The following is a 13,235-nucleotide window of genomic DNA, read 5'->3' as shown; positions in this document are numbered from 1 at the left end:
CGCAGATTCTTTGGGCCAGGAAGATATACTTAACTTACTTAACTTCTCTACAGACTTCCTAGCTTTTCCCTATTGTTCATTGAAAACACTGGCCTTTGGCTTAGTGAGTTCTACGTCCTGCATTGGTCAGTGCTGCTGAATATTTGAGAGGAGTGTTCTGCAGATCTCTGGAGTTCTCTCTACGCGTACTTCTCCTCTTTCCTACACTGTCCCATAAACTCTATCTGCCTTGGTCTACCCTGACTCTAAGCCCTGTGTCTTCAGTTTTGAGGTTCCACCAGGCTCACCTTATTTGCCCGTCCCTGTAGTATAGCTGGAAACTCTCAGGTCAGGATGCTTGGGCAGTCAGGCTGTGTGGCAGGACTCACCTCAGTTATCTCTTGTCACTCAGAGATCACTGTCCCTTTTTGTTGCCTGATATCTAGTGTCTTCATACCCACTGTTTCATGCGTTTTGTCTGACTGTCGGGCATTTAAGACAGGAGGATGGATTGGTCCTTGTTGCTTCATCTTGTCCAGAAATGAAATTCGCTGGTTTCTCTTTAATAGCTAAAACTGAAGTCTGAACACTACTTAGCATTCTGGTATGTTTTCAAATACATTCTCATAGATCACCTATCTTAAGTTGTGGTACAGGGACCCCTGGAGGTGGGGTTGGTCCCTGAGACTTATAAAGGATTCACAAAATCAAAACTTTTTCAAAATAATAAACATTAAGGTATTATTTTCCCTTTTCACTCTCATCCTCTGGAAAAATAGTTTCCAGAGACTAAATGAGGTGTAATGATATCATTGGGATAATGTCATGTATTTTCATATACTCTGATGTTTTAAAATGGTCTCAGTTTTAATTTCTAATATAGTAAATCTCAGTAGATATGATCAACATACACAAAAGCTCTTTGGGATAATTTTGAAGAGTTCTGAGACCCAAAAGTTTGAAAATTGCTGTCCTAGATGATCATCTTGAACTACTGCAGGAGATGCATAAGTCCCATACTTTATGTTCCCAAAGTGGAGATGCAATCCTGTTTCAATCTCCAAGAAGAAAAGCATGGGAGGAACATTTCCAGCTTCTGTCTGCCCTTCAACACTCCTGCTCATTCATTAATTTTGGAGAAAAACTATACTTAGCTAATCCATTCTCAGTTTTCTCCTACTTTTGGAAGTAAGCTTGTCTAAAAGATGCATACATTTTTCTGCTTCCCCATATGGAAGCAGGTGAGGCCTGTAGCTGAGTGAGTAAAACCCAGTTGAAGGGGCAAAATATTGCTAGTAAGCCCATATGCTACATATCTAAAAAGGGACATAATTCCATTTAGCTTTATCTGTAATAAAGGTGGTATTTTGATCACCATCTGTCATAATTGGGTAGCTTTGCTTAATAGATTCTGAACTCAGGAAGAGAAGACAGGTAATCCATATTGTACCTTATCTTCCCTTCTTAAGCTTCCTACACCCCATGTTCCATGTTTCTTTTGAGCACTGAGAAAGTAGAAACCATGAGAGAGAATTCCCTCGTAGTTCCACTACCAGATCTACCAGCTTAGCTGTACTTGACCCGTCTTACTGCCTGTCTCTTTTACAGTGGAAAGAAGAGTGTTTTTATACAACTCGAAGCAGTGTTTCTTCTACTCTGGATGCCATTCTCTTCCTCTCTCCAGCATTCTGTTCCTTAACATTCTTTCTGCTCTTTCATTGCCAGTCTATGCCTGTGTACTGGATCTCTCATCTGTCATACAGATCTATTATACTGTTAGATCCTATCTTTATATAGGATAAAAATTCTTGACCCCACATCATCCTTCAGCTACCACCTAATTTTTCCACTCGCATTTAGATCTAACACTTTGTAGGAATTGTCCATACTTGTTGTCTCTACTTCTTCCCTTCTAGTTTATTTATTAACAGACTTACAGCAGTCTTCTGTTTCATATTGCCACTAAAGCTATGTTTGATCAAGTTACCAAGGAAAGCAGTGTTGAAATACTGATTATCTCACTTAGCCTCTCAGCAGAAGAGTCCTGGCTGACTCTCTGCCTCCTCAAAACTTTCCCTCTGATAGCTTCCAAGGCACCAGAGACCACGCTCCCTCCCTATTATCGTCTCTTCCTCTCTCTCTTTTTTTCTTCCTCTGCTCAGCGTCTAACTGTTGGAATGGCTCAGAGCTTAATATGGTCCTTTACTGTTTTCCATCTGCACTTTCTCCCTAGATGATCCAGTCCAAACCATGGCTTTCATACCATCTCTACCTTCTTGATGCTCAGTTTTATTTCTGGAGCCCTGACCTCTCCCTTGAGCAGCATGTATGTGTATTATTGTAGTAATAGCAGAATTATAGCTGTTTCTGCTTGTTGGCTATTATTAATCATCCTGCTATGACTGTTCACATGCACATGTGTTTGTGAACATATGTTTTTGTTTCTCTGACCTATGAGTGGCATTGCTTGGTTGTGTGGTAAATTTATCCTTCATTTTAAAGAAATCACCAAGCTGTTTTCCAAAGCGGCTGCATCGTGATACATTCCTACCAGCAATGTGTGAGGTTTTCCTTTTCTCAGCATCATTGTCAATACTTGTTATTGTCTGTCTTTTTAATTACAGCTATTTTAGTGAGTATGGAGTGATACCTCACTGTAGTTTTAATTTGCATTTCCTGATGACTAATGGTGTTTAAGCATATTTTCATGTTAGCTATCTGTGTGTCTCCTTTGCTGAAATTCAATCCTTTTCTCATTTTTAAATTGGGTTATTTGTCTTAAGTTGTTAGAGTTCTTTTTATATTCTAGATGTAAGTTCTTTACCAGATCCATGATAAGTAAAAGTGTTCTCCTAGTCTGGGGCTTGTCTTTTCATTTTTCTTAATAGCATTGTTTTTCTTAATGCATCATTTTTCTTAATGTAAGTGTTTTGACTTTTTTGAAGTCCAGTTATCAAAGATATTTTATAGATCCTGTTTCTGATACCATATCCTAGGAATTATTTGCCTAACTCAAGGCAATGAAGATTTCCACCTATATTTACATTTAGGTGCATAGTCAGTGTATGCATGCTAAGTCACTTCAGTCCTGTCCCACTCTTTGCAACCCCATGGAATGGGGATCTGTTTGTGGATCCCCATGGAATGGGGATCAGTTTGTGGATCTGTTAACATAATTTTTGTTTAAAAGGGAAGCGCATAAAGGATAACCATAAAATTTTGGTTTAAAAGGGAAGTACATAAAGGAAACAACTGCCCTCACTCAAACTTAAAATTGTAGCCCTCCAGGCTACTCTGTCCATGGTGCATAGTCCATTTCAAGTTAATTCTTTGTATGTTGTGAGGTAAGAGTCTAAAATCTGTTTTCGTGTGGGTATCCAACATTTGTTGAAAAGGCTGTCCTTTCTTCATTGAATTATCTTAGCAGCTTTGTCAAAGAATAATTGACCATACTTGCAAAGGCTTATTTTTAGACTCTCAATTATATTCCGTTGATCTGTCTTTATTTAGATATATCTATCTTTATGCCTATAATAAACATTCTTATTTTGGCAGTAAACAGTCTAATGATTTTGAATGTCATCAGTTTGGGAAAAAATTGACTTTAAAAGGCCTTATCACGTAATATTAGCATTTATGTTTTTCATTTTAATGGTTATAAGCAACCTGAGCTCTTTTTTTCTTATTTAGAATGTTTAATAGAACTTGAACCGGTTTTGAGAACATTTGAAGAGATAACTTTTCTTGAAGCTGTTATTCAGCTAAAGAAAACAAAGGTAAATTGTCATATGAAATGTTAGAAATTTAAAACTTTAAGTCGTGGAGACTTTAGTTTTTTTTTTTTCCTTTAGTTTTACACCTTCCACAGATATAGGCTACAGTACTGAGGCAGTAGAATTTATTAGAGAGTATGAATGCAGTCTTAAATCTGTCACCAAAGAACTTCTCCATTTCATTCAAACAGCCACCTCCAGATTTCCAAGACATTTTCGGACCTCCCATATATCAAATGTAAATTTGACATGTGCAATTAGTGCCTGTTGTGTATAATTATTACCCTAAATTGCCACAGTTGTTGTTATTGTTTAATCAATGTTTATTTCCCTAAAGTTTTGATACATACAGAGTAAAAGATGCCTGGATTATTGTACTTATCTTTATTCAGGTTTCTTGGGTTTTTCAGAGGTTTATTGCCAATTAAGCTATAGAGTTTTTATTAATAATTGAGACCAAAATGTGAATGTTTTATTGCTTATTTGTGTTTTCCCACTCAGACACTCCATGTTGCAGGGACCAAAGTAGCAGTTGATATGAATTACCTAGAGTGGTTGTCTTATTTACTCTTTATGGCTCTTGTAAATCAGAAGAACAATGGAAGGGACCTATTACTTCAGGGTTTTCTTGCTGTTATTAAAAATTGTTTTAAAGAGCAACTACAGTCCTTTAGGGACAAGGCAGCTTAGTTTAACACTTGCTGGGTTTCACGAAATAGCATTTGGAATATGATAATAAAAACGTCATTCATTAGCTGAATTGTTAGGCTGTGACAGGCATAATCTACCATAGATTTATCACTAAATGACATTGCTTGCCTCTTGCAGTTTGTGGATCTGTTAACATAATTTTTGTTTAAAAGGGAAGCGCATAAAGGATAACCATAAAATTTTGGTTTAAAAGGGAAGTACATAAAGGAAACAACTGCCCTCACTCAAACTTAAAATTGATGTTGGCAGTATTAGTGCCTGAATGTTTTGAGGAACTGTGTTTTAATATTTTGATAAATTTTCGTTGACTTCCCTGCTTCTGAATAGGTAGTCTTTTTCCAGAACATTCCAGTCTCTCCACTTCGCAGTAGAAACAGACTTCTGATAATATTTCTTTTTGCTTTGTCTTTTCAGTTCCCTTTTCTTTCCTTACAACTTGCTGCTCTTTTGCCAAGCAAAGGTGGATAAAAGGATCTGTTTTCTTGTACCTTTTCTACCTTGATTATAAAAAACTGAACTGGAAGAGAAGCAGTTCAGTTCCTTTTTTGTCCCCAACCAACTTAAATACTAGGATCTATATTTAAAACTGTTAATTTGGGGGAGAAATTTTTACTTCTTAAATAAAGTGTGTATTTTCAAATACTTGAATATCATTTAATAATAGCATTACTGTCTTTAGTCAGTGTTTTTAAGTTGAGGTATTGTTTTCACTCAGAGCTGTTTTAGTTACATTTTTCTTTTTTTGGAATCTTGGTATCAATTCTCTAAAACTCTTAGGGAAAGAATATCATCTCCATTTTATAGATGAAATAACTGAGGTATAGGGAAGTAAGTCATATAACACTCTACACAGCTAACTAATGGCAGGGCCAAGAATAGAATACAAATTTAATAAGATAATAAGATTTTTCATGAAGAAACTTCTGAAATTGTTTGGGGTGAGTTGTTTTGTTTGAACTTTCATTTTTTCTTTGAACTGGCTCCTATAATACATGTTTTCATGGATAGCATCTCATATCTTCAATAGTAAAAACTGAATCAAAGTTTTTTCTTCATATTTCATTGTATTTCTTTCTAGGGTCTGACTCATAAATAATTTGAATTAACTGATCAGTTATGAAAAATGATGTTTGTAATTGATGATATTGCATAATCATAAAGATTATCATAAATATTTTAATAAATTTAAAAGCACAGAAAAGATTTATATAACAGAAATGGATCTAAACATGAATTTAAAAGGTTCATATAAAAATCTGTTTAACATGTTCATTGGACTGCTGTATACAAAGTACTCTCAGATAGATTATGTACACAGATGGATAGTAGTTTTTTCTCTTAAAAGTTCTTAGACATGTTACAGATCAGACAGTTGTTAAGTATGAATAATGAAGGGCTGGGTATGGATCCCACCAATTTCTAAAGTTCTGTAGAGCAGCTGGTATTGTGTTGGTTTGGGGAAGAAAAACAGACTGATGGGTTTGTTTTTAAATCACTCAGTAGTGATGGGGACTAATCCAAACCTGGCCTAAAGAGACAGGCGTGAATCACTAGATGATTTTACTACAAAGGCATAGCATTTAAATAAATCATCTGCTTATTAATGGATATCATTTATTGAATGCTTACAAAGTAATCTTAAGGCCTCTGCATGTATTACTTCTAATCCTCGTTGCAGTAATCCACAAAAATAATATTCTTATCTCCAGTTTACAGATAAGTAAACTAAGATTAAGTCTCATGCCCTGACTCAGACAGGATTCCTGGCATTCTAAGTCAGATCTGTTTGGCCCCCATCATTCTGTTAGGTCACTCTGCCTCCTTTACTTAGTCCAGCCCTCAACTTCTTATCATTAAAATAGAAATAATAATAGTACTTAGAATCATGGTGCCTAAAATATAGTAAATGCTTAATAATTATGGATAGATAGATATACACACAAATTGAAATATATAAAGTACTTAGTTTGAACTAGGTACTTTATTAATCTCTGGAATGATCCTGCATGTAAATATCATTCCATTTTAAAGGATGAATCTGTTCAAGGTAACCAGTTAATATGAGACAGAATTCAAAGCATATATCTCTAAAGTTATTTCCCCTATTCTACACTATCTCTACCTTTAAGTTAGATATTATATTCTCAACTGATTGAGCTTTTCTTTCCATTGATTTTGCATAAACATATAAAATATGTTAAGTAGATTGTATTTTACTCATATAACTTTCTAATCACCTCTAATTCAAACACATGTATGTATGTATTTCAGTTACAGAATGCTTCAAGAACTGTTCACTTAAGTGACAAGAAGAAAAGGGAGTTATCTCCAAACATACCTGTAAATTCTGGTCCACAGGAGGTAAAAAAAAAAAAAAAACTATGCTAATTAAACTCAAAATGTGACAAGAACATGAAAAATCATTTAGTCTATCTCACTCTTTTATAGATGAGAAGCTCAAGTCCAGGGAGGTTTTAGGATTTTAAGATGGCAGTCTCCAGTTTGGTTCATCTCATCAAATCACAGTGCTCGCTTCTTTCTTGGGCGTTGAATTCTGTCCCTGTCATCGTTTTATGTGAAGACTGGTGTCCCAGGGTAGTACACAGGCAAATCACTGATACACTCTGCCACTATAAGCTGTACTACCTGCCTTGTTCTTAACTTTTTACAATGACTGGATAAAGGGAAAATGCCATTTAGGTGGCTGTTCAAATAGAAGGATTTCTTTAGTAGCATTTATTCAGAATTATTTCACATTAATCATTTCTTTTAGGAACATATAAGATATGTTCTCTTTATGGATTCAGAAAAGTAATAATACCTTCAAAATGAACCATAACACACAGTATGTAGTCTTTACATGTGCTGTCTCTTGAATCTTTGAGCCCATACATGCACGGTTTTAGATAGGTATACAGAAAGAACCTGAGAACCAGATTATGTAAATGCCTTGTCAGAGGTTAGGCAGTGACTCCATGGCACAGCTAGGATTGGGTCCAAGTTCAGTATTACTTCTTCCGTGAGTTTCTGCTCCTCCATGTTGAAGGAACCTGAGGCTTGAGAATAGGCATTTGATCTGAATCAATATTAGGTAATCAGAGTTACAGATCTCAAGTTTTTTATCAGCTGGACAGTCTGTGAGATTATATACAAAATATTGAAAAAATAATGATTTCTAGTATATTTAACTATTGCCCCACCCACCCAATCGACCTGATAAATCAAGTTCACTTTGCTTTTTGTTATTTCATACATGTGTTTAATTTGGTAAAGTATAATTTGTGTTAGTCTTGATTCTTTGTTTATAATAAGCCAAAAGGAAGACCTGTTTAGAAATTAAAGCTGTACAACTTTCTGAATAATTTTGCATTAACATAAATAATTTATCTTCTATTTATTTTAGGAATCGTGTGGATCCTCTCAGCTCCATAAAACTAGTGGTTCTCCTGGAACCTCAAGGTCCCTGTCAGCTCCTCAAGACAATGACTTTTCATCTGGTGTGTATATTTTTCAGTCAGTTATTACTTATAAGTTTTCAATTTTCTTACCAGACCATATTCTTGCAGGTAGCCATGGTTCGTATGGAACATGTCTTTGGTTTGCATTCATAACTTGTTTTTTAAAGTGACAGTCTGAAGATGTGAAAACAGTATAGGACGTTAAACAGATGCATTTACATATAAAGGCATTCTGTTAGACACCACAGAAAGATATTTATTAAAATATCTTATAAGAAAAATATTTCTAAATCACCATAGCAGTAGATAAAAAGCAATATGCTGTATGGGATATAGGGATGTAGCGCTATGGTAGTATAGTGGAAAAGTAACATTCTTATAAGTACTTTCACAACAACCTTGTGAGGGAGATATTCCTCATTTTACAGATTCTTAAGACCAAGACTGCTGGATCACATAGTTAGTAACTGGCACATCCAAGATTTGAACCCAGGTCTTTTTGATAAACATTTTCATGTTACTCTACTACACCATGTTGTCATCATGAAGAAATTATTTCTGGCTGAAAGTTGGACCTATAGTTATAAAGGATGGGCATTCCAGGCAAAAGGAACTACATAGAGGCAAAGAAGCAAGAAAACCCAGAGAACAGTGAGTAGTTGGGTCTAGCTGGCGAAGATGGTGAATGAAAGGTAATCAAAGATGAGGAGGGTGGAGTCATCAGGACGATTTCTAATACTAGGCTAAGCCATTTGGACTCATTTGCTTGGGTAGGAAGCAACTATTGCAGATTTTTGAGCAAGGGTGTGTGTGACATGATAAACTCTTTTCTTTAGAAAGATTCATCCTGGCTGGATTGTGTAGGATATTTTGGAAGGGAAAGGAGATTCAAGGTGGGGAGCCCAGTTAGGAGACTACTGCTGCTCAGTCGCTCAGTCATGTCCGACTCTGTGTGACCCCACAGACTGCAGCCCACCAGGTCCTCCATCCATGGGATTTTCCGGGCAAGAGCACTGGAGTGGGGTGCCATTGCCTTCTCTGACTGAGGAGACTATTGGTCTAGTAATGTACTCCATGAGAAATTATGAAACCTGCTCCAGAGTATAAGAAGAGGAGAATGGTGTGAGAAGCGTTACGGAGGACACACTGATAGGACTTTACAGCTTTTCATTTGTAGGAGAGAATAGGGGAAAAAAAGATAAAGCTTTGAACAAGTTTAGTTGGAAGAACATTGGTGCTGTTAACAGAAATAGGAGTTGAAATGGGTTTTAGAGTTAAGATGAATAATTGTTTTTAACGTTTTCCAATTTGAGGTGCTTAGCATATATGAGGGTGTTGAAAATGTAAGACTTAAGGTTCACTGAAGACAGAAAATTCCATTACATGGATTTGGGAAGGGAGGTGACCATTGAGATGTTGATGTTTAATAAGATTGCCAAAGGAAACTGTGGAAAGATATATATAAATTCACAGGGCACATTTGAAGTGCAGAACGGGGAAGATGACACAGAAGAAAAAATATGATATAAAGAAGTAAAATTCTATAATTTATAATTTATATAGGACAGACAAGCACAGACAGAAATATGGTTTTAAAAAAACATTCATCATAAACCTTTTTGATCTAATAACTATTTACTTGTGAGTTAGGTTTATGAACGAGCTTATGCAATGAAAATTAAGACATTAAATACCACCCTCTGTGTGATCCAGACATTCATATTTTAGCTAATAGGAATATTCTACCCCTAATGGAGATGTTGTGTTTTATAGGAAAAACTCCAGATTTTTCTGTGCTGCGTCAATGTTCAGTGAATCACAGTCAGGACAGTAACATTTGTGTGGATCATCGGGTAGCATTCTGTGATCACAGGACTGCCCCATGCTCTTTAGCAATAGTGAATCCTCTCTCAGCTGAGGGAAACTCAGGTAAATATGTGCTGTGAAACATTTTGTAAGTGATGCCATTTACTTCACAACTGTATATTCAATAGATTTGCTATTTAACGTTTTGTGTTCTTCAGTATGGTATATATGTACCATAAGTAGGAAAGCACTCCAGTCCCTGAAGACGTGAGTGTTAACATGTGAACACAGGCCTAAACGGTATTCCATGAACATCTGTCTAGGGAGGGAGTGCTCAGAGGAGGTGTGACTTAATATGTCACTAAAGTAAATATATTTTTATTTATCAAATATTCAAATATCCTTTGTTTTTTTAAAAAATCTGAAAAAAAGTGACATTTGCTTCCATGATTTACAGAGAGTAAAAATGCAGTGCATTTTCTTGGAGGGGAAGGGAAGAGATAACCCAAATGTCTGAATGTTTCCTGAAAATTAATAGCATCTTCAAAATACTGCTGTTCCATATTAGCATAATTACAGAAAAATTAGCTTTTACACCTTATTATTTTGTTTTTCATCTGATTTTACTCAAGGCTGTATATCTGTCCCCACCTTTTTACCTGTCATTGCTTTTCTACAGGGCGATTTCAGCCTGGTATAGCCCAACAGTGGATCCAGAGTAAAAGGGAAGACATTGTGAGCCAGATGACCGAAGCCTGCCTTAACCAATCTCTAGACGCCCTCCTGTCCAGAGATTTGATAATGAAGGAGGACTATGAACTCATTAGTACCAAACCTACAAGGACCTCAAAAGTCAGACAGTTATTAGATACCACTGACATTCAAGGAGAAGAATTTGCCAGAGTTATAGTACAGAAGTTGAAAGATAATAAGCAAATGGGTCTTCAACCTTACCCAGAAATACTTGTGCTTTCTCAACCACCATCTTTAAATGTCTTTCACAATAAAAGCCATAAAAAGTAACTTTCCAAGAAAAGAAGTCAGTGTATAAAAGAGTATTTTATATTTCTTTTGCCTTGATAATGTTGTTTTTATGAGATTCATATGAGTATTTAAAACTTTAATGCGGTTTCTTCTTCAGATAAATATTAGTCTCCTTCCATGATATTATAGTATTTTTTTAAATTAATACAGTAGAAAGTTTGTGTTCTGCTGCATAGTTCAATTTTTGTCTTCTTTGGTTAATTAAAACTTTTTGATCAATAATTATATGTTTATTATACAAAACAATGTTTTCAGGTTCCACGTGTTTCTCATGGAAACCATTTTCACATACGCTTTCTTTGTGGATTATTTATTAATTGTTTGAGATGCTCCGCTCTTTAAAGTGTACCCCTTAGACTTAAATCAGATAGTATAGCATTCCTGCCCTACAGTCCTGGGTTCCAGTCCTCTTGAAAGAGTTGTTCATTAAGCTCTGTTATCCACATGACACATTTAAATGTTATTTATTGACTACTTTAAAAGGTTGTTTCAAAGATAAGGGAGTACAGTGTATAAAGGAAAAAAATCCTTCAACATGTGTTTGTACTCCTGTTTCTAGCCTGAACTAACAACCAAGGTAACAACCGAAATTAACAGATTAATATGTATCATTCTATCACTTTCTTCCTACTCATGTTTAAAATATATGCTCATTTGGGGAAGGATTGTTTCTTAATATTATCATTGTTATAACACATCATACTTCAACCTGATTTTTGCACTTAGTACATCATGTGAAGCCTTCCAGATCACATTCAAGCTTAATTTGTAAGTTTTGATTGCTGTATAATGTTATTAGAGCTTTTTTTTTTCATTTCCTTAACTTGTTCAAACCAATGATATATATAGTGTGAGGTTTTTTTGGTTAATGGGTTACGTCACTAAGATGAAAACTAATAAGGAATTACAGCCCTTTGCTGAAAATGTTTATTAGCAATGTCAGCAAAAACTGGGATGTAAGATAAATTTGAAAGGACAGACTTTGAAGTTGGGCTATACAGTATGACCCACAGTTTGAAAAAATGAGTAAAATCAGTAGATGTCACTGAGGCAATTTAAATGTTTTATTAAAATAGATATTTTAGTCTCCATTTTGGAGCTGGACCTCTGGTGCCTCATTACTGTGTCTCTGAGAAATATGGCAATTACTAGGGAAAGGTAGAAACCAACTATATGAGTTATCTTTTATTATATCTTATTTTTAAAGTGTTTGGATAAAGATTTAATTTGGGAAATGAGGGAGAATATCATTTGGAGGTTTTCCCCTTTATATAGTTTTTTTTTTAATTATTTTGAATCTTGATGGTTTCAAATTAACTTGTATATCAGTTTAATGATGTGGTATCAGGATTGATAAAGTGAACTTTGCCCTGGTTTTTTTTGTTTGTTTGTTTTGTTTTCATTTTCTGCCTAGATCTAAAAACTCAAGGTTTCCAGTCTGTATGCTTATGACTACATGCATATCAGCCACTTTGTCGCCTAACTTAATATACGGGAAGCACAGATGTAGTTGTCCATCATTTCAGCTCTGCAGACTTTTTCTGCATGAATAATAACATTGTATTGATGAAGATGATGATGACAAGGATCAAGACGAATCTACAGTGAGCTCTCAGCCCCTAGGAGAATTGTTGCAGTCTCGGCAGGCAGTTTCCATTGTACTAACACCTGATGACGCAGTGATGTTTAGAGGAAGGTGTCACAGGGAGTTCTGAGCCTGACCTGTCAGTGTAGCACAGGGCCTGGCAGAGACCGTCTGAATGTCTCCTTAATGAGCGTCACTGGAATGAAAGCTGGAGAAGAGAGAAGGAAGATGTTCCCTTGAAATCACACTTCCCAATGTAATGCGAATACAGCTGGCGGTGGATGAGACTGTTTTAGGGAATAAGCAGACAAACAGCACTAAATTAACGTCTGAGTCACATAGGAATTTCTTTTTAATCACGTCTTCTAGTTAAGTAAAGGAGAGTGAATGTTGAAATTGTGCTATTATCCTTTATCCCCTCTATCATCCTTTATTAACAAAAAGAGAGGACTTCAAGAACAACGTTCAGCAGGAATTTTGTAACTTTGAATTGTATTTCATTTGAAGATGACCTACGTATGTGTCACCATTTTTCTATTTGTAATATATACTATATAAAGTTTTAAATATTCAAATAACAATTTGGATTACTAAATTGTAGGTAGTATATGTGAATGTGAACAATAGAATAAAATGACATTGATTCAGTCACTCTTAAGGAGGGAGCTAAAATGTTATAATTTTAACTAGGTAGTAACAGGTAATGCTCGTGCGTTCTTTGTGCTATATGTTGAGGCAGTGCTACCCAGAAGATTGGTCCACAGAGCAGCTGCCTGAAAATCACCCAGAACTTGTGAGACGTACAGACTCATGGTCCCTAACTCACCCAGATCTTTTGGATCACTCAGACTCAATCTCTGATGTTTGAGACAATTTGTT

General features: G+C 35.6%; 1 protein-coding gene across 1 annotated transcript in view; it reads left to right on the top strand.

Annotated features, from left to right (window-relative positions):
* The window catches only part of RIPK2 (receptor interacting serine/threonine kinase 2), a 35,994-nt gene extending 23,848 nt beyond the window's left edge, over nt 1-12,146 (top strand). The window contains exons 7-11 of the mRNA XM_043483719.1: nt 3,670-3,755; nt 6,735-6,824; nt 7,867-7,960; nt 9,695-9,850; nt 10,407-12,146. Of these exons, the coding sequence (XP_043339654.1) occupies nt 3,670-3,755; nt 6,735-6,824; nt 7,867-7,960; nt 9,695-9,850; nt 10,407-10,750 (770 nt within the window). The 3' untranslated portion in view covers nt 10,751-12,146. The remainder of the gene's footprint in view (nt 1-3,669; nt 3,756-6,734; nt 6,825-7,866; nt 7,961-9,694; nt 9,851-10,406) is intronic.
* The last annotated feature ends 1,089 nt before the right edge of the window (nt 12,147-13,235 follow it).

Source organism: Cervus canadensis, chromosome 12, assembly GCF_019320065.1.
Source record: "Cervus canadensis isolate Bull #8, Minnesota chromosome 12, ASM1932006v1, whole genome shotgun sequence".
NCBI classification, from domain to species: Eukaryota; Metazoa; Chordata; class Mammalia; order Artiodactyla; family Cervidae; genus Cervus; species Cervus canadensis.
This window is presented reverse-complemented; position numbering and strand designations above follow the sequence as displayed.